Source organism: Periplaneta americana, chromosome 4 (genome assembly GCF_040183065.1).
Source record: "Periplaneta americana isolate PAMFEO1 chromosome 4, P.americana_PAMFEO1_priV1, whole genome shotgun sequence".
NCBI classification, from domain to species: Eukaryota; Metazoa; Arthropoda; class Insecta; order Blattodea; family Blattidae; genus Periplaneta; species Periplaneta americana.
In genome coordinates this window covers 75,686,099-75,711,347 of record NC_091120.1, presented here as the reverse complement: position 1 = coordinate 75,711,347, position 25,249 = coordinate 75,686,099, and the positions used below count along the sequence as shown (strand labels likewise).

At 33.8% G+C, this 25,249-nt stretch overlaps 1 protein-coding gene across 1 annotated transcript in view; it reads right to left on the bottom strand.

The window, feature by feature from the left end:
• Nucleotides 1-396: 396 nt before the first annotated feature.
• The window catches only part of LOC138697963 (spondin-2-like), a 137,602-nt gene continuing 112,749 nt past the window's right edge, over nt 397-25,249 (bottom strand). The window contains exons 5-7 of the mRNA XM_069823587.1: nt 20,077-20,256; nt 15,368-15,545; nt 397-11,796 (exon numbers count right to left, since the gene is read on the bottom strand). Of these exons, the coding sequence (XP_069679688.1) occupies nt 11,600-11,796; nt 15,368-15,545; nt 20,077-20,256 (555 nt within the window). The 3' untranslated portion in view covers nt 397-11,599. The remainder of the gene's footprint in view (nt 11,797-15,367; nt 15,546-20,076; nt 20,257-25,249) is intronic.

Sequence of the window (25,249 nt, the reverse complement as noted above, 5' to 3'; positions counted from 1 at the left end):
CAGAAAAGCGTATTTTATAGACACAATTATAATATCAAGATTTTTAAATACAGTTGTACCATTTAATAAATATTAACTTTCTTATTGTATGTACAAAGAATTTCATTATAAAATTTACAATGCGACGAATTGAAAATAACAACAAAATATGTAACTCATTTACATATTATTACGGATTAAATCTAAGCAAAGGATTTTACTTCTTTCTTTCAGTTCTTCATTAAACATGTTCACCTTCAATTAAAACTGGAATAATGTTTCTTAACAAGTGTATTGGCATTTGAATTAACAATGAGTATTCATTTGTTAATTTTTTATTTCTTAAAGTAAGTCATTTTTTTAACTTTTAAGAAGAACCACATTAATAAAATAAATTTTTAATTAAAATTCGTAATCTATGTATTCATTTGTTAATTTTTTATTTCGGAAAGTAGGTCATTTTTTTTAACTTTTAAGAAGCACCACATTAATAAAATACATTTTAAATTAAAATTCGTAATCTTGCCTCAGTTTTGTTTCCGTCTGTAATACTGGATAACTGTTGTTCAGTGAACTAACTGTTAATAGCTTGTTTGTTTCCGGTACTGTTCTGTCTAATCTAGCACATTTTACATACTAATATACTTTTTACAAAATTATATTGGAATTACAATTAGAAACATAGTATGTAAGTCATAATTATAAACATTTTAAGTTATAGATCATGCATAAACATCCAACGGAATTTAAGCAGAAAAAATCTGAAATTTGTTATCCATGACAATAAAACAAAAAAGTATATAATCCAAATTAAAGTTGTATAAATTCTACAAAGAGAAGAAAAAATAAATTATTCCAAAATAATTAAAACTTTTTTTTTATCTATTCTGAGTTCACATAAAAAATGCAGTCTGACTAATAGTGATAATATTTCACAATACATTGCTATAAAATAAAAATTACATAGGAGTTGGTAAAACAATTATGTATTTACTTAAGTCATGAACTATGGATTTTTACAACTAAGATTTTGTCAATCATTAAAAATGAAGCAACATAAAGGTGTTAATCTTAACTATCACTAAAAACATACGATGCATTTTTGTAAATGCAAGTTGCACTAATGTCTAAAATATATTTCATTGATAGATTTATATCTGTAAGGTGCTTGGAATGTCGTATCAACGAATTTTGTGATTTCACTCCACATACAAAATATTAAATTTCGTCTTTTTTACTTTTTAGAGGATTTTAAATAACCACATTCTTTACTTATAAAGATTTTTAAAGTGATTCCCTACATGCAAGTACATAAACTGTAATCTATTAAAACTTTTAGAATTGCTAATTGCAATTGTTGACATACTGAAGCTACAAAAATGTTATTTTTATTTAATTTTAACAGAAATTATTTAAGTCTTATGTCTATTCTTTTCTTGTGTTAGCTTCTTCTCAGAACAAACAATGTTCTGTATTGAATCAATATTTGGATGCATGAATATCACGTTTTTTATTTTTATTGAAGGGTCCAGTTAATTTCTACTTATAAATGTAATTGTACACCGAATTATTAATTATATTGTAATAAACTGCATTCTCCTATCCATATGCACATGAATTTCAGAAATAATCAATGAACTACTATAAAAAATAAAATTCCCATATATCGTAAGTAAAGGAAAAGGAAACAAATGTTGTTTTTTTCCAATACACAGCTGTTGTGAAAAGGTAGGATTTCGACATAGAGGGTAGCTGTGAATATATTGAATAAGCAGTCGCGGACAGCCGATGAGGGGTGGTCCTCCAGCTTGGGGGTTGGGCGAAGGGCTAATAACCCATCACCGTAAAAAACAGCTTGTTACGAAACCTTCAAATAAGCCTCGGAATGAGACTGATTCTCTGGCACGACCACAGCAAAGGGGCAGGGCACGTAGCACGTATGGGCGAATCCAGAAATGCATATAGAGTGTTAGTTGGCAGGCCGGAGGGAAAAAGACCTTTGGGGAGGCCGAGACGTATATGGGAAGATAATATTAAAATGGATTTGAGGGAGGTGGGATATGATGATAGAGACTGGATTAATCTTGCTCAGGATAGGGACCAATGGCGGGCTTATGTGAGGTAGACAATGAACCTCCGGGTTCCTTAAAAACCAGTAAGTAAGTAAGAAAGTTGCCTGTAGAATATGTAATCGAAGATAGATAATTTATCGAAAGGTTGATTCTTAGAATATGAATTTATTTTTAAAACTTACAATCGAAAGCATTGAAGATATGTAGGTCAGTGCAGTAGGTCTAATAAAAGGGGCTATCATGTACTTCATACAAACACTGTAACAATCTTTGATTTGAAAGAGAGAAATCACAAAATTAAAAATTATGTTACATAAATGGTAATTCATTAAAATTTTTTGAAATATAATATCTAAAGAAAACAGTACAATTATCGCTACTTTATCATACTTTCTTCACCTCTACATTTCAGTTATATTTCTAATATAGTACAAAATGCATTCAAATATCCGCACCTCACAAATACATATCTTTAGCAATAACAAATACCTATTTTAATAGACAAGAAATGCAAAGTTAAAATACTGTTTTATATGAACACATAACACTAAAATACATACCGCTATATCAACATTTAAAACACTAAGGCTTTACTTAAGAATACTTCAAACTTTAAATGCTTACGTTTATATGCAAATGTCGTATCTTGACATTATTTTAACAGATCAGAACGAACTGTACCTTCTTATTTCAATATCCAAGACTAGTACGCTAGCTACACTTTTATTATAATATTATTCAATGAGATTGTACCGCGATAGTTAATTGAGTCGGTGGATACATGAGAAAATATTATTTTAAATATACACACTATTTATAATTGTCAATTTTGTATTCTTTCGGTGGTAAGACTATTGCGAACAATTGCACTAAAAGGTGTTCTTGAATGCAAACAATGAGACACATTTTGGACCTTCAATTAATTTATTTTAAATGAAATTTGTCTTCTGTAATGTAAACTCTTAGCCGAGAAATGCAAAATGTCGGTTTTTATATTATTGTTAGAACTTACCCGTGTAAAAATTGATGGGAATAGTGTATGAGTAGTTTCTTTATTTATTTTATTTTGCGATTAAATGTTATACAAAATCCCATTGGTATTCATGGTGTTAATAGTAATAACAAGGGAATGGATTTCCAGATCCGTACCTATTTTGTTTGCTGCGTCCTAGACGTATGTTATTCAGATATATCTACGTTTAATGTACACAAGATTCCCCTGTTAAAATTCTATAGAATCTAAACTGCCTAAATGAACCATAAACTCCTATAAATGCATAAAAACTATGTTTGTGCCTAAAAAGTACCTTTTTATTATTTTGCATATATTTATAATAAAAATATCGGTACTAAAAATGGAAAAAAAAGCCAAAAATTACAAAAATGCTATTTAAAGTGTAAAAAAAAAAATAATAATCTGGCACTGGCCTGGCAAGTTCGTTCCATATTGGTCTTAGAAGGGGAGGGAATTTCCTGGATCGAAGTTAGTATGGAAAAGTTCATCCTAGCTTAAAAGGTAGGTTGTTCAGGTTAGGTGAGAGCTTACAAATTAATTTTAGCGTCAATACATCCCTTTTATGCGAAATGAAATTGGCCAATCAACAATCAATCTCTTTCAGTTCAGCACTCGTTGTCAGCACCAATTCATAATTCAGAAATACAGAGCGTTCGAGCTAAGATGTCCCCTACTACCATGAAAACTGGTTTGCGGGCTGGAATGATGCGAGTACCGGCATTATGCTCTCGCTAGTTCGGCAGATTCCCACGGTTCATGTCGATATTCAGTGCGTCTCTGTTGTGCGCGTTTGTGTTGTGATGTACAGTAGGTATAGAATAACGCATTTTTTATATACAAGACTTCCTTGAAATATACGCGAAGAATGTGTTGCCGTAAATTCAGACGTCATTTCCCCGATGGTCCTGTGCCAAATAGGAAAACAATATATAGACTCTTAAATAAATTTAACGAGATAGGCTCGGTTCAAAATAAGAAGCGTCGAGTGAATAAATGTGTCTTAACTGGGAAGACATGAGATGAAACAGATTTTCGATTAGAACGAAGCCCTCAGAAATCTTTGCGCAGATTAGCCCAGGAAGTAGGGGTGTCAAAAACCTCAGTTGAAAACGCCACTAAATTGTTTTAGTTAAAATCGTATAAAACCCGTGTAGTACATTACGTTTGTGAAAATGAACTACAGAAAGTGTCAGGGAATGCGCTTGACATGCATGCTTCAATGCAGTCTGACTAAAAGTGGAATTACAATTAGAAACATAGTATGTAAGTCATAATTATAAACATTTTAAGTTATAGATCATGCATAAACATCCAACGGAATTTAAGTAGAAAAAATCTGAAATTTGTTATCCATGACAATAAAACAAAAAAGTATATATTCCAAATTAAAGTTGCATAAATTCTACAAAGAGAAGAAAAAATAAATTATTCCACAATAATTAAAACTTTTTTATGTGAACTCAGAATAGATAAAAAAAAGTTGCACCATTTCCAGCAATTACTACAATAATGTAAGTCTTTTATTTCAGTATTATGAGTTCTATTTTGCCGCAAATTACGATCAACATTTGGCGGAAGACGGGCGACCTGTATAGCATGAAGAGACCGCGGCCACGGGAAGTGAGTGGACATCTTGGCTCGAACGCTCTGTACTATATAAATTTCACTTAAAATAGAGGATTTACTAAAATTAAAATTATTAATTGTTAATTTTATATAAACTCCTAAAAGTCCTAAATTGGATATTGTAAAGTTCTAAATCTCTCGTTTTAGCACCTAGAAATCTGTTCCCTAGTAATAACACTGAAGCAATGAAATTAACAATAATTATATTCACAGGATAGTCAATGTTGAAAAATGCTTACCATCATTCTCTTGTTTGGCACAGGAAACTTTAACAGCTGAAATTCTCGACCATAGCCTATCTCCACTGTATGTGCAAAAGAAATTTCTTCTCAGTCTATGCAACTCTTTAACAATAGAAACACAGTACTGGCGACGAAATTTGCTAACTTCAAAGACAAAGGAAAATAGAACCAAATGTTATGAAATTCAATGACATGCTTTTCATTAATGTATCATTATTTATTTCTTTACAGTTTTATCTCGTAAATTAATATAAAATAATTAGTTGGTATTAAAATTTAAAAAAAAAACTGAAAATAGAAAATTGAACTTTGTCATCACAGAACATTACATAAATGCCAAAATATAAAAAAGTAATAACAATAGAAAAGCGGTTGTAGTTTTCAACTAAGAGGGGGGAACATGTGACATGATTTTTGTTGCAAGATAATCATGATGATAAGCAGCCGAAACGACGCAAAAACATCACAACTGGTAGATGTCTTTAATTCATTAAAAATATTAATACATGTTTCTCCTACTCACTTGACATAGGAATCGTGATGGAAGTGCTGACAACCCCAGTTTCAACATATTATGTTAGTAAAATTATGTGCAAATATAATACAGCAGGATAGACAGGGTTTAACAAACACATGTCGTACTAGTCTCGTCCGTAAAGAACATAACGTGTACTCTAACTACAATGCCTTTGTTTCAAGAAAGTTTCGTCGTTTTATGTTTTGGAGTTGGTAATTGTATTTATCGTTCATAATTGTATTTATTATGTGTTTATTTTTAACGTTTCAAGTACAAATTAAACACGAAGTCGTCACAAAAAGCTGCCTGTATCAAAGTAAACGGAATTTTGCGACACTTTTCTTTTAAAGTTTTCGGTTTAATCTACTCTCAAAATTACATAACCTATTTAAAGACTGATATAATCTTTCTTTCACTGTTTTCCGTAATTATATACAGAGAGTTAATAAACCGAAAAAAAACGAAGCTGAGGGCATAACTAACACAAAAATATAATTTCCAAGGCCGTGACAAACTTCGTGAAATTAAAGGGTTTATTATGTGGTGATTAGGCAGTTCAGGAAACGGCTCACGACTTTACTGTTCGTTTAGCGACAATTTCAAACTCTGCCTACTTGCTGATTGTCCGGCGTTCTTGCAGCATATCAAACAGTTACCAAACCATTTCCTGATGGTTAGGAAGATTTATGGATCAAGCACAAACCATGCTCAAAATCACATTGACGAATGCGCATTGAAATAGTTGTGCTTTATCTTTACTCAATGGACTGGCTGGCACAGATGTACTTTTTGCATTAATATTGTTTCCGTGCTTATCTGTATTTGTTATTAAAATATATTGTGAAATTGATTTACATCTTCAATATAAGAGACTGGTAAATTATTTTAGAGTAGGTTTGATGTTTGAAATTAATTTCAAACCGATCATCACTGCTCATTCGCAATTGTTGAGGTTGAAACACTTTTCCAACAGCATGTTTTCAAACCATCACAAACTCCCTGCAGAAACAAACCTATGATGAATTTATTTATACAGCCATTTTTCCATTTCTTTAACGACCCTGATATTAAGGATTCTCATCTTTGATTGTAATTCAAAAACCGTTATAATTTTAAAATCAAATCCTATGTGCATGGGTGTTATATAAAATATCGAACCCACAATTTTATTACAGAAACTACCATACAGTTTGTAGTTGTTTTTCAACACTCTAAATGTATTTTGTATGTAGGCTATGTATGCATGCGCATATTAAAGATGCTTTCATTCATGTGGGAAGTAACTGGGGTGTGTATAGTAGACCAGAAAACAAAATGTCCATGTGAACATACTACAGCCGATCGTTCTCGAGTTATAGGCTTGCCATAATTCTGCTGGAAATTGTTAATAGTCATACTTGATACACCCTTGTTCGTGTATCTGCAGCCTCTGCCTCTGTACCAGCAGTGATAAGTCACTCTACAAGAAGTGCTCAAAGTTCACCTTGCGCTTGAATGCATGCATGTCACATTATGGATTGCCTGACATATTCGAACAACTCAGGCATCCCACCTACCTGCTGGCAACCTTCTGAAGCATTGCAATGTCCGTAACTAGAGCCGCGTAAATGGCCTTGAGATGTTCCCATAGTTGAGGGCACGTTGGATTGAGATCCGGGGAACGTGCAGGTCAGGTGATTGATCCTACGCTGGATATGCACTTGTGCGGGAACCGTTCATCCAGATAGGCTATGGCCATTCTACTCAAACGTAGTAGGTATCGCCCCAGCATGCATGAAATACATCCGGCCTACTAGATCCAGCGAGTAATACTCTAGTAGCGCATTTCAATGTCACAGAACACTGAACTACTTTTAGCTAGTCGTATCAGCAGTGCTTGGCGTCCCACGTGAGTTGGATGTAAATGGTGCAATGGAAGTATGAACACACTCAAGATAGTATCTATACACAATTTTTACACAAACCTAGGTGTACTTACTATCAACTGTTCAACTGTTGATACATCCAGGATTGTAAGTCATAAACAATGGAGCATAGGATATGTTGATATGAACATTTTGTGTTATTTTGAAGTCTACTGCGCACACGTCAGTTAACCTCACACAAATGGAGACATCTTGTACATAGAGTGGAAGTGAAATAATTCTACAGATTGAAATGGACGATAGGGTGCACTTAAAATGAATACAAAACCTGTATTGCGTTTTGTGATTAAATGAACGGTTAATTAGAAAATAAGTTGAAAGTTTCAGCAGTCTGGCAACATCGCCGCTAACAAATCCTCTCTTTTCTCGTAATAAAAATGTAAGAGGTCAACGAACTCAGGTCCGTCTTCCTAAGTGAACTAATCCCATCTCCCTTTCTGATTACGACGTTGCAATCTGTTCGCACTGGCTTGAAATGAGTGGTTTTTAAATTAAATTTACACGAAAACTGTCCACGCTATTGAAATACGCCAGAGGGATAAATTATTCTTTATTCGATTTTCTATCCATATGGATAATAATTACGATCCTACGCGCAATAGTTACCGAATAAAAGAGTGTTAAACATCTGTGAAACACATTTTTTTCTGAGAAAACTATGAAATTTCCACCAATATGGTGTTACACTTTTTTGTTACATACAACATGAACTATTCGCTCTGAAAATCTGCAGGGATTTCACTTCCATTCTGTATATGGCTACATTGAATTTTCATCTCGGCTCTCTTAACCTTTTCTTCAACGATGTCAAAGTAAACAGTAAAAAAATGTGAATAAAATTATATTACACGTTTAAGTAATAATAAACAGTTTTGAAAGAAAACTTATGAAATAATAATTCCTTTTAAGATTCATTTTAAAGATGAATGAGGTTTCAGAGCAGGAAAACTCAGAAAAGCAGAGAATTAATGGCATTACTGAAGACGAAGTGCCGAAAAGTATCGTACAGAAGTTCAAAATAAAAAATTATAGTATAAGAAACCATTACAAAACAGCATCTATCGACAGTTACATAAACAATATAGGATTATGAACCAGTACACAACTAGAATGGAAAACTCAACTAGAAATTATGCTGGAAAAACCCTTGCAAAACAAAATAATGATAAAACAATACAGAATCCTAATGAAGCAGCACTAAAAAAAAAAAAGAAAAGAAAAAGTAAAAAGTTAGTAAATCAATTGGACTAAAAAACTGGCAATCTAATAAACTGATGTTTAACGACGTGGGACAAGTGGCAACAGGCTTGGAGCTTACATAGATTCTTCCAAACAGCCCAAAATTCCCTTGCAAAGACACGCAATAGTGTACCTTTTAACTGCTTCTCCTCCCACTTCCTCTTCATTCATTTAAGAAGTTTAATTTTTACATTAAAGTAAATCAATACATCTTATATCTCTATTGTATAAGCATTTTAAGCATTCGCATCTAGTACTAGTTAAAGAAGATTCAAACGTTTTGGTTTACCCCACCAGATTGATTTTAACGAAAAAAAAATTAGTCCAAATTACTCCGATAAAATTAAAAAATACGTACTGACCAAATGAGAAAGTGGAATCTTACTGTAAGTTTCTTTATTATTCACAATATAATAATTTATGTTAAGGTGTTAAATTATATAGATATTATAAAATATTTAACTACAATATTTTATCAAATAAATGTATTAACTTAGGAACTTCATGTATTCGTGTTTTATTGTACATGGATAGAATTTCTTTTATCAAGCACAAAATATTATAACAACACTAACATATATGCCAGTCTCTGTGATAATTTAGAACATCAATACTGATTCCAGTTCAACCTGGATAACGATGTACCTCTGTATGTACTGTATCTTGGGGACACTGTACTCTGGTTCACTGTGTAAGAACCGAGGAATGTTGTATCTCTGAATGACAGTAGCTTCTATTTTTTAGAACCTTATTAAGGAACATAATATTTCACAGGCTTCAAAATCCAACATTCTTGAACTAGTTCTTCAATTTAATTTCACGTTTCTCCAATATATGGACATACGTCTTTTTGCTATGTAGAAGATACTGCCTTAGATATAAAATTATTTTAGTTCTTAATATTCAACGTATCTAAAAAATTTTTAAACATTCAATTAAACCACTCTGTTTTCCAATTAACAAATTTCATTAAAGTCACTGTATCTAGCTGAAATATAAAAAGTTTTAAACCCTCGGTTTAAAGGACTGATTTGAGTTCAATGGAGTGATATAAAAATACTTTTATTGCAAAAGAAATAAAGGTAATTCAATGACTATATGTCAATAAATAACTGTGAATGCCAAAATTGTACAGCAACATAGTATCATTATTCCAATACGATGTAAGCAATGGAATCTGTGAGATAATAGTGTGTTTTCGCACCCTTGTCGTACGCTAAACGTTAACACTATTTTGACGTCAGTAATTACGTATATTAACGTTCGTAAAACTTCGGAAAGAATCATTTTGCGATATTTCCCGCTCCTGTAACATTTTTCCTATGATAGTCGATCAATCGAACAGTATTTTTCAATTGATAGCTCAATGTCTAAGGAAGGCATAGAAAAAATTTCGAAATGAAAATATTTTTAAAAAGTATTATATAATATTAACTACGATGTGATGTGTTCAGAACAGACATTTACAGAAAGTTGTTAAGTAGTAAACTTTTTTTATCTTCACGTTAGATGGGGGGAGGTCAAAGCGCGAGAAATGTTGAGAAAGAATGGAAATTACTTTTAAAAGTGGTCGTTATTCAAAATCTTTACTGGTTTCCGAGTTATGGCGAGTTAAACAAAGGGGCGTTTTCGCTTGGCGGAGTAGTAATGAATTAACCTTTTATCTGTTGGAATTTCAACGAAAAATTCTTTCCTGAGTCTTCTTATATTTCGGCCTGAATAATTTATCCATTTTAAGCTGTTTTAAGTAGATGAATATCATCCACAGTGGTATATCTCAAACGAGATGCCAAGTTTTTAATACCGAATTAGGCCTATGGTAAACTTTGTTCACGTCACATTATTCGTCTAGAGATAGCGGGTTCCGCTGTTGAAATAACGTGAGGTGAATGGCTTGAATGGCTCTAATTGGCTTTTTCATCAATGACGTCAACATAGCGTTAACGTTTAGCGCACGGAGAGGGTACGAAAACTCTCTAATATAAAGTTTTAACACACTATTCTAATCATTTCGAAAAAATAACTCTAACATTAGGTTCAACGTAATATAAAATTATAGGTAGAAATAATCAAGTTTTAGATTTTGGTTTCGCCTTAATTCGTTTTTGTGCAGTTCAGTATTTTAGTTTCTATTGAATTTTGATCTCGAATAATGTAAAGTTCCAACTGTTGTCGAAACGAAAAATGAAGGTAGTTTTTAAAAGAGATATTCTGACACACAGAGAGATATCAATTTGTGATACATTCAGTTATTCTTCCTATTTTATTAAATTCAGTGTATGTATCTGGAAAGGATAACTGAATATTAAAATGTCAACTCTGAATTCAAGCGATTGAAATTTTTATGGAGGAACATTAAAATAATACGTGATGTTTTTAGTGAATATCACACTCGTGGATGGGAAATCACAGATGTAGTGCGAATCCCATAGAGCCATTCTGGGAAGATATAGATTCCCTTATCTCGTAATGACTTTGGTTCAACCTTAATTCATTTCTGTGCAGTTCAATATTTTACTTTCTATTGACCGTTGATCTTGAATAACGTAAAATGCCAATAGTTGTCGAAATTAAAAATAAAGGCAGATGTTTAACACATCTATTTTGACACACAGATCAACATAAAGTTTTTTAATACTCAGAGATTCTTCCTATTTTATTAAATTCAGTGTATGTACCTGGAAAGAATAACTGAATATTAAAATGTCAACTTTAAATCCAAGTAAGTGCAATTTTGATGGAGGAACATTAAAATAATACGCGATGTATTTCAATAGGCCTATATCGGAATATAAATACCGCACTCATGGATGGGAATCACAGATATAATGCGAATCCCCTTGAGCCATTCTGGGCCCATATAGTTTCTCTTGTCTCGCAATAACTTTGGTTTGAATCCCGATTACACCCTTCGGTTATTAGCCGGTGAACCAGGGCTCAGTGTACGTTCGTACTGGGTGTCTTCACCCGTTACAATCGTAAAGTCACCAGTTGAAGAACCTCTGTGGACAATCCGTGTGCTCTCCGCACCACTTGGTTTCAGCGAGCGGTGGGCAGCGTCCACCTCCTCGCAGAGCATGCCTCAGCACCTTGCGACTCCTGGTGGACTCTCCGATACCACAAGAGACACTGCATGGGGACCACGCCTCCCATTCGCTCACCTGACACGCAACTGGACGTCCTGTGACGAAACGTAAGTGTGAACACTTTAAATACAGACACTGACTCACAGATGTCGATCCCATGTATACAAATATTTAATTACATATATTACACTTGTATAAATATATGATACGATGTATGATATATTTGTCAGCCAACTTTACAATTCACAGTTATGATGGACCATCACATTTCTGCTTTTCGATCCGCCATTCCTTTAATATATACCACTCTTTTCTATTAAGATATTCATTTGCCAAGTATTTCTTTATTATTTCCTATTCTTCTGTTTTAACTGAATTACTTTATATCCTTCCTTATCTATCCTCTTCTATTCTCTCTCATACCTAGACTGTCTCTCTCCATTTCTCACTTTCGTATTAAATATTGTGTATTCCTTTCCTTAATAATTCACATTTTTCATTCATTTTCCTCTCTACTGTCAAATCTACCTACTATTAATCATTCTTTTGCAGCTGTTTTCTCCTGAATTAACTGTTTACATTTCCCTTTCTCTATTTTTATTTATGTATTTATCTCTTTCTCTTCGCTTCACTCCTAAATTTCCTATTTTATTACCTCTTTCCATATATTTATTCCTATAATACTCCTACTGTTATAGTACCCTGATATAACTCCCAACCCACAACAATGAAAAACATGAACTATTTAATTCACTTAATTACACGTGTATATATATATATATATATATATATATATATATTACACATTATATAAACATACTCGTATGTATGTTTGTTTAAAAAAATAGCATTAAAATTTGTTATCAAAAACCTGTTGATTACCCAACACATTTGATTTTTCAGAATTTTGTGTTTATAATATTGAACAAATTTACAATTATTTAATTCGAACTCATTTCATAAAAATCTTCGTAAGACGCATAAAGAAGATAGAAATATTTCATAATACTAGGCGAAATATGTTATTTCTTTTACTTAAACCAAAATACAATACAAAATATGGGCAAATTCATTCTTCAGTTTATTAAAATAAATCCAGAATTAAGTACCCCTATCTTACTAATACTTCTGATTGAGGTTCTGGCTGATATGTACATGTATTATCAGGCAGCACAACTCACTTGACGATACGTGTCAGAGGAAGAACGTTGTTGTTTTCTAATGCCAGGCGTTTGACAATAAAGTCATTTGACCCCTTTCACTCCAATATTTTTCAAAGATATTGTCATGGTCAGCCTTGTATATATCTGAAGTCTGATTAGTGTAATATGTAGCTAATTGGCGATGTATGCAATGGTGGGGGAAAGGAACTGGCCACCCTACCCCATTACCTTCTGGCCTAGTTGCCTCATGAGTGATTTCTTGTTGGCGTTACTTGTAGGTGCAGACCTGTCTTCGGACAGTTGACTAAACAACGATCATCTTACTAAATGAATTAAATATTATTTCTCTAAGTTGAAAATGTCCATTATTTAACTTCCTTCGTATAGGAGGATGTCAAAAGGAGGATGGCAATGACAAAGAAAACTTTTAATAGAAAAAGGAGCATCTTCTGCTGATCTCTGGAAAAAGAACAAAGAAAGAGACTAGTGAAGTACTTTGTGTGGAGTGTGGCATTGTACGGGGCAGAAACATGGACATTACGACGAAGTGAAGACAAAGGACTAGAAGCGTGGGTGAAGAAATAATGATGCTGAAACTGATCAGAAAGAGAAAAAATAATTGGCTGGGTCACTGCCTGAGAAGAAACTGCCTACTGAAGGATGCACTGGAAGGAATGGTGAACGGGAGAAGAGTTCAGGCCAGAAGAAGATATCAGACGATAGACGACATTAAGCTAAATGGATCATATGCGGAAACTAAGAGAAAGGCAGGAAATAGGAAATATTGGGGAATGCTGGGTTTGCAGTGAAAGATCTGCCCTGGGGTAGAACACTTATGTATATACGTATAAATGTTTTTCCTTATCTTCTTTCAACTAGTTTCATTTTACCTCAATTTTTGCTTTAAATTTTAATATCACTTAATTTCTATTAGGCCTTCTATATTATTTTGTATTTATTACAATTTTTACTGTCACTTAGGGCTCTTCATTTGAAAGCCATTGATTTTGACTGAAGTAGAAAATTTTTAACCGCAGCTAGATGTTATTGTTTCTAATTTGTGTATTGATCTTTGCAATTTATTCTTTATATTTGTTACTAAAATAGGGAATAAGTAGAAAAACGTGAATATAAAGTAACTAAGTGAAAGATAAGTAAGTAACCTTTTGGTTAATAGCAATTATATCGCAGTTTCCCTAGTAAAGAAGAGTGTAGAACAAAAATGTTTTGGTTCTGAATCTGTTTTTCCCTTCCTGCAAGGGTAATGAACAAACTTATCAACAAGAAAATGCTTAAGAAACAAATCGTTCTATGGAAGCACACGAAAAGTCAAAGATACTGTAAGCCAAAGAACTCATTTAAGAAGCTATCCTTAATAGGAAAAGGAACTTTTAGAGTTCTTCAGGAAACTTATCAGAGTAATTTTTTGTTTCTTAAGACGACACATGCCTCTTAAAAGAGACATCTTCACCTTTTAAGACATTTTTGGCAACCCCATTTGCAGGGGCTGTTAGCATGCTGAGGAAACCTCATCCCATATTTTCTGTAACTGTGAATATTTCATTACTCTCATATTTGAACATGTCATTTATTATTTTCTGAAACCAAGCGAACTATTTTAAATGTCACTGAGGAGCATGATTGCTTTTATCTTGATAAAAGACTAAGATAGTAGTTGCACAAAAGACCTTAAGCCACGGTAAATGGTCAGTTGTATCACCCTCTCCTCAGAAATGCAAATAAAAACCCTTTGATTAATATGAGAAAAATATTTTATGTTATTTAAATGATTTATCTACCAGTTTTTTTATGTTATTATATTTCATCTATAAGAAAATATTTGTTTCAAGTTCGGCAAGAATAAATTGTGGCTTATTGAAGAAGAGATTGTATATTATATAAATATATAGATATTTTTCCCCACATGAAATGTCAAATATATTATGACATTTTTTATGAGACCGGGCAAACAATAAAGTGACAGAATAGGTATATAATTCCAAAGGATGGAATATTTTCATATTCAAGTCCATAGAAAACATAATAAACCGCCCTAAGAGTACGTTCAGATAACTCGAAATTTCAACTCTTGTCAAAGATGAAGTACAACGGTTCGAGCTACGTCAGTGGTTGAATAACCCCGTCTTCGTTTATTCCTCGTCTTCCATAAGTTTTAAAATGCACTGAATCCTCACTCATTTAATGATAGGGAAAAAAAAAAAAAGCAATATCATTCACTACTTCATAAAGGGACTGAATTATTGCGACATCCGTGAACAGTATGTGAAAGAAGATGTCTTCTTTGTAAGGCTATCCCCCCCCCCCCCAGGTTTAACATCACAAATTCCAAACTGCACTTTCGAACAATTTTCAACCACGATTTCCGGTGTCGCCGCCAGTTGGGACAACTATTTGTTACATAATCCATGAACATCGTGTATTTATAAAAAGAACTTAAACTTGACCTAACAGGAAGCAGAACAAAATTACTGAAACTACGTACCATTCCTGAGCCGGCGATGCTTGCCCTTGCGTCGTTGAGGCTTATCGCGCACGATAGATGGCAGCACGTCATTGCTGATCTCTTCGCGGCGCAGCACGGCCTCCAAGTCGTCAACGCTGTGTACTCGGTTGTCGATATGGGAGCGCTGCATCTTCTCACTCAGCCGGTACAACTTGTCCTGCAACAGATTCCTCTCGTGAGTCATAGCAAAGGGTTCAGTTCATTCAGTTGCGTGACACGAACTCACGAGCCTGTCATGATGGTAAGTTTAATCGTGCAAAGAGGTCAGCGAAAACAAATAGGCATTCAATATCTTCCGAGATTAATACGAGAAAACAAACAAGTCTTTGAAGATGGTGTTCTTTAATTTGACCTGACACCTTCATTATGTATGAACGATTAACGACATTCAAGGATATTTAAGCGAAGTAGTTTCGTTTTCTTTAATCTGAAAGCTAGTCCAGTGAAAATCATCAAATTCGTTGCAGAGTAGGTCTACTTTGTTATAGAGCGCAAAATATTTCAAGCTGTAATTTATTCGGATTGTTAATGCTCGAATGTACCTAATTTTAATTGTATGTGACTGGTGAACGGTTGAAGATATGCCACAGTCTACTATATACAGTCACGAAGCTTGAGTTTTGAGGGTGCTAGAAACAATAGACTGTGACGGTACTATTTTGCATTGCCTGTAATGAGGCGATATTAGCGATCCTAGTGGTGAGCAACTATCTAATGTTTGCATATTTACTTCGTATTGAACTTCGCGACTGTATATACTAGACTGTGATATAACCTTACGGTAACGTTTATATGAAAGGAAAACTCAACAAGTTTCGAATCCTGTCGGTAAATTGTGCGCAGACACAGTTTCTTTTCGTAGGTTGTATCGATTGTCAAAATGGCGACACCGCACATGAAAGCGCATACTGTGTTGTGTGCGGAGTTTAAATCAATTGTTAGAGTTCAAAGGGAGTATCGACGAGTGTTTAACCATGATGCTCCAACTGCTAAAAGCATTATGATATGGTACGATACATTTTTAGCTACAGGATCAGTCGATCATCCGACGAAATGGTTGCAAATGTTCAAGCCGCGTATGAGCGAAACCCGCGGAAGTCATTAAGAAGAGCTTCGTGGGAACTTCAAGTACCAAAATCAACATTGCAACGAATTGTCCACAAACGTGTCAAACAGTACGCATACAAAGTGCAGTTAATGCAACGTCTGGAGCAGGATGACAAACCCAAACGAGTGGAATTCGCCAGTACGACGCTAGACCGTCTCGGCGCTGATCCTGATTTAACACCGCTCGATTTCTTTCTCTGGGGTTACGTCAAAGATAAAGTGTACTCCACTCCAGTCAGAGACCTTCGTGATCTTCGGGAGCGCATCATGGAGGCTATTGAGAGCATTCTAGAAGACATGCTTGGCAAGAAATCGTTCATCGCCTCGATATCATCACAGTGACAGCTGGAGCTCACGTAGAGATATTGTGATGTGCATATCGAAACTTGTTGAGTTTTCCTTTCATATAAACGTTACTGTAGGTTTCTATCTTCAACCGTTTACCAGTCATATACAATGAAATTAGATACATTCGAGCGGTCCACTCTGTATATTGAATCCATGGCAATAGAAATGTCGCTACTTGGATGTGATCACAGAACGGACATTGGTTACCCAGAACTGCTAAGAAAGAAGAAGAAGATTTATTCGGATTTCATTAACTAAAATTTGTGAAGTTTAGTATGGACGTGAGAAATTATACCAGGTAAAGAATATGCTGTACATAAAAACTATTACACTCAAAAAGAAACTACAGCTTTTATTTAATTAGATGCACGAATCCACTCTTAACTGCTGAACAAATGTTCTGTTTGTATGTTTTAAAACGCATTTCAAGGTTATTAAACGTCTGTATGTGGATTAGCTTGACGTAGCTCAAAACAATTTTACTCTTTATATGTTATATACCGTTTTATATCATTCATCATCTAACCTGTAACTCCGAAGTCGGAATGTGTGTATAGTTCATTCAACTTTCTCGTGTGAAGTTCCGTTGCTTCTTTGAACGCTCAATTGAACTCGAGGAAATTGAACGAAATATACCCCCCTAAGAGAGATTTTAATGCCTACAAGGATTTAGTTACACTTATTTGTCGACAGGAGCAGAGGAGAATGGTAATCTCATTGCCGCAAACGTCATCAGTTTTCATGTTGCATTTAATATGAATTTTTCTTATAAATCTGGATCCTTTCTTGTAAGCCAGCTGAGAAATATTACACAAGTTAATAGTTCAGAAATATACCATACACACATAGGAGTCACGAGCATGCTATATTTGCTCAATATAATCCAATAATTTTATTTAGAGTTCAGTGTAATTGACTTATCACAGTTTAAAATCAGAAACACTTACAAATGTAAATGATCATTGCAAATTATACAATTGAAATGCAAACGTTTTCGCCCTTTGGGCAACATCAGGCATTTTACTCACAATATCTTATGTAGTAATTATTAGAAAATGTACATAATTCTTCAATTATTGATTTTCTAATAATTAGGAATAGCAGAGTTGATGATGCTAGAGCTTGTACAATAAAGTACTTTATTGAGGCTTCCGTTGTGTATACATTTTTGTGCGAGATCGTGCGTATTTGCTTGTTTTCCGCACACAACCAATACGCGGTAAGTGTGAAATACCACGTTCAGTATTCCCAACGTAACACACATAACAATTTCCCTCTTCTTACCGCTTAAGCGCGACATTCATTTTACTGCTTTAGGTTTTTAACATATTATTTTTAGAGACGTTTAACATAGTAATAATTATAAATTGGAAACTTACCACTGCAATTTCACCTAAATTGCAATGTTAATTATTGTTTTTAAATATTTGAAAAAATTAAGTAAAGTCTACTACTCCACGAAACTTATTGCATTCCTGATACAAGTAACATTAAGGAAGCCGTGAAAAAATCAACGAGATTCCAGATGCCGATGTTATTACTGCAATATGTTATATAAATAATATTGTTAAAATATTAAAATGAAAAATAAATCATTACATAACCTTACCGTTTGTTTTAAGTTCGCATTTATAGACTGGGGAGGAAAAAAAAAAGACAGACGTATATCACGGCCTGCTGGAGTATAGTAAACACAGAAAACATTTTACAGCAACAATGTTGAAGAAAGATATTTTGTGTTCCGAAGTTGGTGTCATTAAACAGAAACCAACATGGAGATTTCATTGCAACTAATTAGAAATTCGTCTTTCGGGTAAGTAATAAACGATCTTCGCACAAAATAATGTACGATACACGAGCGGTATGTTTATTTTCATGTTCTCGGAAATTAAAAAAGCTCAACTACGTTTCGCTTTTTCAATCTTTTCCTCGACCATGAAAACGTCAACATACCGCTCTTGTAACGTATATTACTATTATTAGTTGATATTAGAGGAATAAATGATAATAAATTAATTTCTAATCCTATTCATGCCCTACAGATAATTGATATTTATAATCTTGTGTATATTAATAAACAACTATTTGCATGGTTAACTCTATGATAATGACAATCTGAAATTTAATTTAATACAGATATTAAAATTATATGTGATAAAATAGTAACTAAAATGTTGTATTGATCTTATATTTCTTAATTATAAAATTGTGATCATTAAAACAACATAATGAAAAAGACATGATTCATGTTAAACTTCATAATAGGTCAATATACTTCTATTAGTTGATTTTTCGTAGTGCGAGCATTGATCTCAATGATTCGTCAATCCATTCAATGGTGGTATCCATTCTGTAATATATTATTATGAGCAAATGTTATTACTGTATTCAAATGGAAAAATTTATTGAAATGAAAAATTATAAATTATTATTTTGAATACTCACACTTATGTTCATATATACTGCACTAGGTTATATGTATTGATCTTTTGCATTTACATTAAAACAAATTGAAGGACTGGGTTGTATAAGATATTGTGAGTCAAATGCCTGATGATGCCCAAAGGGCGAAAACGTTTGCATTTCAATTGTATAATTTGCAATGATCATTTACATTTCTAAGTGTTAATGATTTTAAACTGTGATAAGTCAATTAGACTGAACTCTAAATAAAATTATTGGTACAACTTGATTACAGAACTTTTAACACTGCATCACTTCGGAATATGTATGATAAGAACTTTCTTGTGTTAAATATTTTAATTGATCTCAATGATTCGTCAATCCATTCAATGGTGGTATCCATTCTGTAATATATTATTATGAGCAACTGTTATTACTGTATTCAAATGGAAAAATACAGACATGGAAATATTGCACATCCAATCAAAAAGCCAGAAACTCAACACACTAGAACAATATGAAATATACAGACACGCGAAAACACACCCCAACGATATTCTCAACACACAACTCAATTTCAAAACACATATACACTCTTTGACTCTACACTACGAACGCACCCACACAGGAAACAAGAGGCGCCAAGACCAACAACGACCAGTTCCGAAGATGACCGAAAATAGGTCGAAACATTTAACAAGGTACGTTAAAATATTTAACACAAGAAATTTCTTATCATACATATTACGAAAAAATTATTGGATTATATTACATTATATTGACTATCGGAATATCTCTATCATCATGCTTACTAAGATATATTTACTTACCCTGTAGAAGTGGAAGGTAGCGATGGACGGCAGCTCCTTCTTGTCAGGATAGAAGAAGGAGTTGGCCGGGTGGCTGGGATGCTGTGCTGTAATGTGGCTGATCTTCTGTCGTGGCTCACTAGGCCAATTTGGCGCCGTAAAAGTGAAACCACTGTCGGTACCAGCATCCATTGGCCCCGCCTGCAACATTATCAAAATATACTAAAAGCACTGCAAGTTCATGTAAACAAGAACTCTTCACAAAACCCAGTTTCATCAAAATTGTGGTAATTAATACGTTTCCTCGCGTGTAGGAAAAGACTAGAAAATATTAATTCAATTTTGAAAGAAAGATAAATATTTCTGAAATGCTGAGTTATTTAAGGAGAAAATATTCCCAACAAATTGTCCCATAAAGAGTCGTTTCTTTACTGCGCATTTACTACAATGAGAATGTTGGCGACGACCTGTAGAAGCAAACCGCGATGTCATCTGATACTCTGACGTGAATTTGTTGTTACTTATTTGATAATGAATTTTATGCTCGACCATGCCGAAATATAGTAATTATACACCTGGTAGCAGTCCTTTAATGGACCTCATTAAAGTGAATCTATTCATTAAAGTTCAGGTGATCCACCAATCAAAAAATAACCATTGTAGCAATATGAAAGCGCAAGTATCGATTATTCTCGGATATGCCACGGAGGCTGGAAATCCAATACTGTCGCAGAAGGTTATGTTGAAGAATCGATCCAAAATAAAATTGAAATCTCAAATACAATATTAAACTCAGTCGAAAAAAACAACACACAAATTAACATCAATTCACCGTCATCTTCCAGCCTTTCACAAACCATATTTGCGCAAATTCATTTCACCAATTGCACAATAAATCACCTATATTTGAAATAAAGTCAATTCTGTTAATACAATAATTAGCATTAATTTAAATAATATTCAAATAAATTCAATTTGTCATCTCGTTTTTCAATGTCTAATTCAATTTCAAGGTTATATCAAGATTAATGTTTATTCTACTCTCTAGATTATATCAAGGTCAATGTCGACATTTCTTTCTCGGAAAAAATCAATACTTTCGCGTCTGCGCACATCTCACAATTTACGAGGTATTGCACAAGGTCAGTTCCGCTCCTCAGTCAGATAAGAATAACATGAATACTCATGAATAATTTCAATTTAGAAATATGGTCGAGCATAAAAAGTCGTATGAAACTTGACTATAATGGTAATTAAGACGCTCGTATGAAAATTGCGCTCGTTTCATAAACATACTCGCGTCTTAATTACTACCATTATAGGCTCGTTGCATAATGTACTATTAAATGAATCTTTGGCAGGTCAAGATTATTGAAAGTAGCAAATACAAACTTTCAATCTCATTACTAGAACTTTATGGTAAATTCCCATTTTATTTAACAATATTGGCAATATTGGTCCACTTTTTATATCAGGCCTACGTCTAAAAAGTAAATAAAGGTTTACTGCACAAAATCACATTATGTGTCAGTATATCTACATGAAGCAATTCGAATCGATAGCACAACTTTTCTTATCAAATTTGACACCTCGTCATTTTTTTTCCAAAATGTTTCCATTAGATTTCAAATTTTATATATATATATATATATATATATATATATATATATATATATATATATATATATATTAACCAAAAATGCAAATCTTTCTCTGCTCTCTCAGTTGTTCTCTCCTCTGTGAAGGAGTAGACGACCTTTCTATACAATGACCATAGACTTTAGTGTAGATTTTCGCCAAAGAAAGTGGATATGTTAGAAAATTGAATGAACATGAGTCAGAATTTAATTGGGTAATAAACACAAGGAATAACTACATGTTGTTGACTTTCTTACAATTATCTGCAGACAGTTTCTGTCTCCTATATGCAATAGACATTTCTTTTCACACGAGGTTGCAAGACATTTATATTTGTCGATATTTATAGCATTTTATACGACTATTCATTAGCGTTCTTCAGCATAAAATACAACACATCAGAAGAGATTCAATACTTTTCTCACATCATTTAGAAAATGACTACAGCTATATGGATGCAATTCATGAATGAAATTCACGTATAAAACAATGAAATCGTCTTAAAGATATATAAATCTGTCGCAGACATATTTACCCGTAATAATTCAGATGTCGGCGCCAATTTTATGGATTTCTATTTACTCGTACTTGATACTAATATTATGCGACATGAATCCATTTTACAATTAATACTGTCTGATCAGTCTAGTGGAATAATTTATCGACTATAACTATCCCTGTCGCAAAATAAAGTGTGGGTAAAATTTGCATGTGATGTAATGAAGATAAGAACACTGACATAAGCTGAAATAAAACTTTAATAATATCGTCTTGAACCTTGTTCGTTATGGGAACTTGTACTTCCCTTATAAGTCTGAGGCATCCAAGCCATCAGACGTAGACAAGCTTCCGCTTATAGTAGTTCTGGGCGGATTACACGCAAACTATCACGTAATAAAATGCAAAAGAAAGCGAGTTGTAAGAAATAGCTTTTTTCACTACCAATTTTATTTATAGAACATTTTCTTATTTTTTTTAAACATAAGATCTGCATTAAACTGTTTTCCAGTATCACCTCTCCGACCTGTTTTGCTTTCTTCCGAAGTCTCTATTTCAACATTATTGTAGGTGTAGCGTCCGTTGTTAAATTTTCCTTTCAATTTTCATGCAGTTCATTAATAATAATGTGATTTAGCTGACAGATTTGTGCAGATTACATGCAAACCATTTTATAATACAGTACAAAAAACAAAAAATCAATATACGCATAGCTTCACTATTTTAATCCAGAACCACGGAGAACAAGGGGAATACAAGGAGAACAAGGTAAATAAAAGAAGAATATGGGGGATACAAAAAGGATAAGAATATGGGGGATACAAAAAGGATAAGAATATGGGGAGAATAAGGCGAATACAGGGAGAGCAAGAAGAATACCCTCCAGGGTCCTGGAGTATAGTATACATGCATTTATTTTCAAATTTGCCACTATGTGGAATCGTTATGGATAGACCTCGGATTTTAGGTAAAAACCTATTTTGTGCCTCATGATATATACAAAAGAAAAGTTGTATATATACGAATTATGGAAATATATGTTCGAAAATAGTGGTCCTATACAACCTAAAAATACCTAATTTCACGTTAGAAACTATTTTTACCTAATTTTACATTTTCCAATTTCTACAGTTGAATATGGAAACGCTGTGTAATTCTGTATGCCAGTCGTGCCTTGACAACAATCGCAGCATAGTTCGTCTCCTCTATTCATTACAGTGTGAGATTTCAGAGCGAAGACATTGTATTTACTGGAAAGTAAAACATGCCGAAAGTATCGAGTAGCAGATTATCTCTGTTTCGGCAATGGATACGGATGGAACGGATGGAAGAATTATTCACTGCGATGTGTGCCATAAAGAGGTGAGTAAATTTTATAAATTTGTGTAACACTTAGCATTACGTTAAGAATTATCGAAAATGTAGGATGCTCCATGTAGTGAGTAGCTTCTAACTAATTAATTCGGAAAAGATTTTATTTTTATTTTCTAAATTTCATGTTAAAACAAACTACGAACGCTTGCCGTAAGGGCTACCGCATTTTGCTAAGTAGATTTCATTCATAAACACTTCATGAAAATAATTTATTTCATGAATTTCATAAATTTCATAAAACTCAAGTCAGCGCTTCAAAAAAAAAAAACAGGACTGACAGTTCTCCGCACAGTTGCTGACATCTTGGCTGGCAAAACACCTTAACATGAATGTGCTGTTCCCTTGCATCTAATACCAACATTTAAATATGCTCTGGTGTCATCAGTTGATGTGGAACGCTCATTTTCGGCATATAAGATGGTGTTATCTGAAAAGCGATGCAGTTTCTCAATGGAAAACTTAGAAAAGGTGTTTGTTGTTTACTCTGGCTCTAATTATAGACATGTACAATGAAATAATGTCAAATGTTTCGGCTAATTTGTAATGGGAAATGAAATAATGTCATTTTTTGTTCACCTATTTTTGTAATTTTAGAACCTATTTTGATTTGTAATAGAACCTATTTTAGGTACCTAATTTAAGATTTTTAGGACCTAAAAGTCCGAGGTCTAGTTATGGATTAAGCCTACTTATTTTCTGTGCTTGTCAAGCTCTTGACATCTCTTGGGGCTTACAGAAAGTACAAGAAAATCGATTCAATCATTGCAATGTGTGTTTCAACTATTTGGAAATGAAAATGGCGACCAGCTACTCAACGCCAAGGCACAGTAGGACATCCTTTCAAAGTAAGTGCACAGTAAATGTTATATTTTAAGGGTAAAAGAAATTATGATATAAGATGTATGTGCAGAGACCGGAAGTAAAGTATAGTATACCTGCTTTTGTGCCCTAACTGTAACTCGCAGAATTGTTCAGCATTTTTTCTCATTTCGGTGACTTATTTTGAAGTGTAGAATTATATTGAACTTTAAAAATGAAAGAAAAATGTCTCAGGACTCAGGAGGATACAAGGGGAATGAGGGAAAGACAAGGAGAAGAAGGTAAAGACAAGGAGAACAAGGGAAAGGCAAAGAGAAAAAGGGAACGCAAGGAGAACAAGGGGATGGTAAGGAGAATAAGAGGAAGACAAGGAGAACAAGGGGAAGACAAGGAGAATAAGGGGAACACAAGGAGAACAAGGGGAACACAAGGAGAACAAGGGGAAGGCAAGGAGAACAAAGGAAGACAAACAGAACAAGGGGAAGACAAGGAGAATAAGGGGAAGTCAAGGAGAGCAAGAGGAAGACAAGGAGAACAAGGGAAAGACAAGGATAACAAGGGGAAGACAAGGAGAAGAAGGAGAAAGCAAGGAGAACAAGGGGATGGTAGGGAGAACAAGGGGAAGACAAGGAGAACAAGGGGAACACAAGGAGAACAAGGGGAACACAAGGAGAACAAGGGGAAGGCAAGGAGAACAAAGGAAGACAAACAGAACAAGGGGAAGACAAGGAGAATAAGGGGAAGTCAAGGAGAGCAAGAGGAAGGCAAGGAGAACAAGGGAAAGACAAGGATAACAAGGGGAAGACAAGGAGAAGAAGGAGAAAGCAAGGAGAACAAGGGGATGGTAGGGAGAACAAGGGGAAGA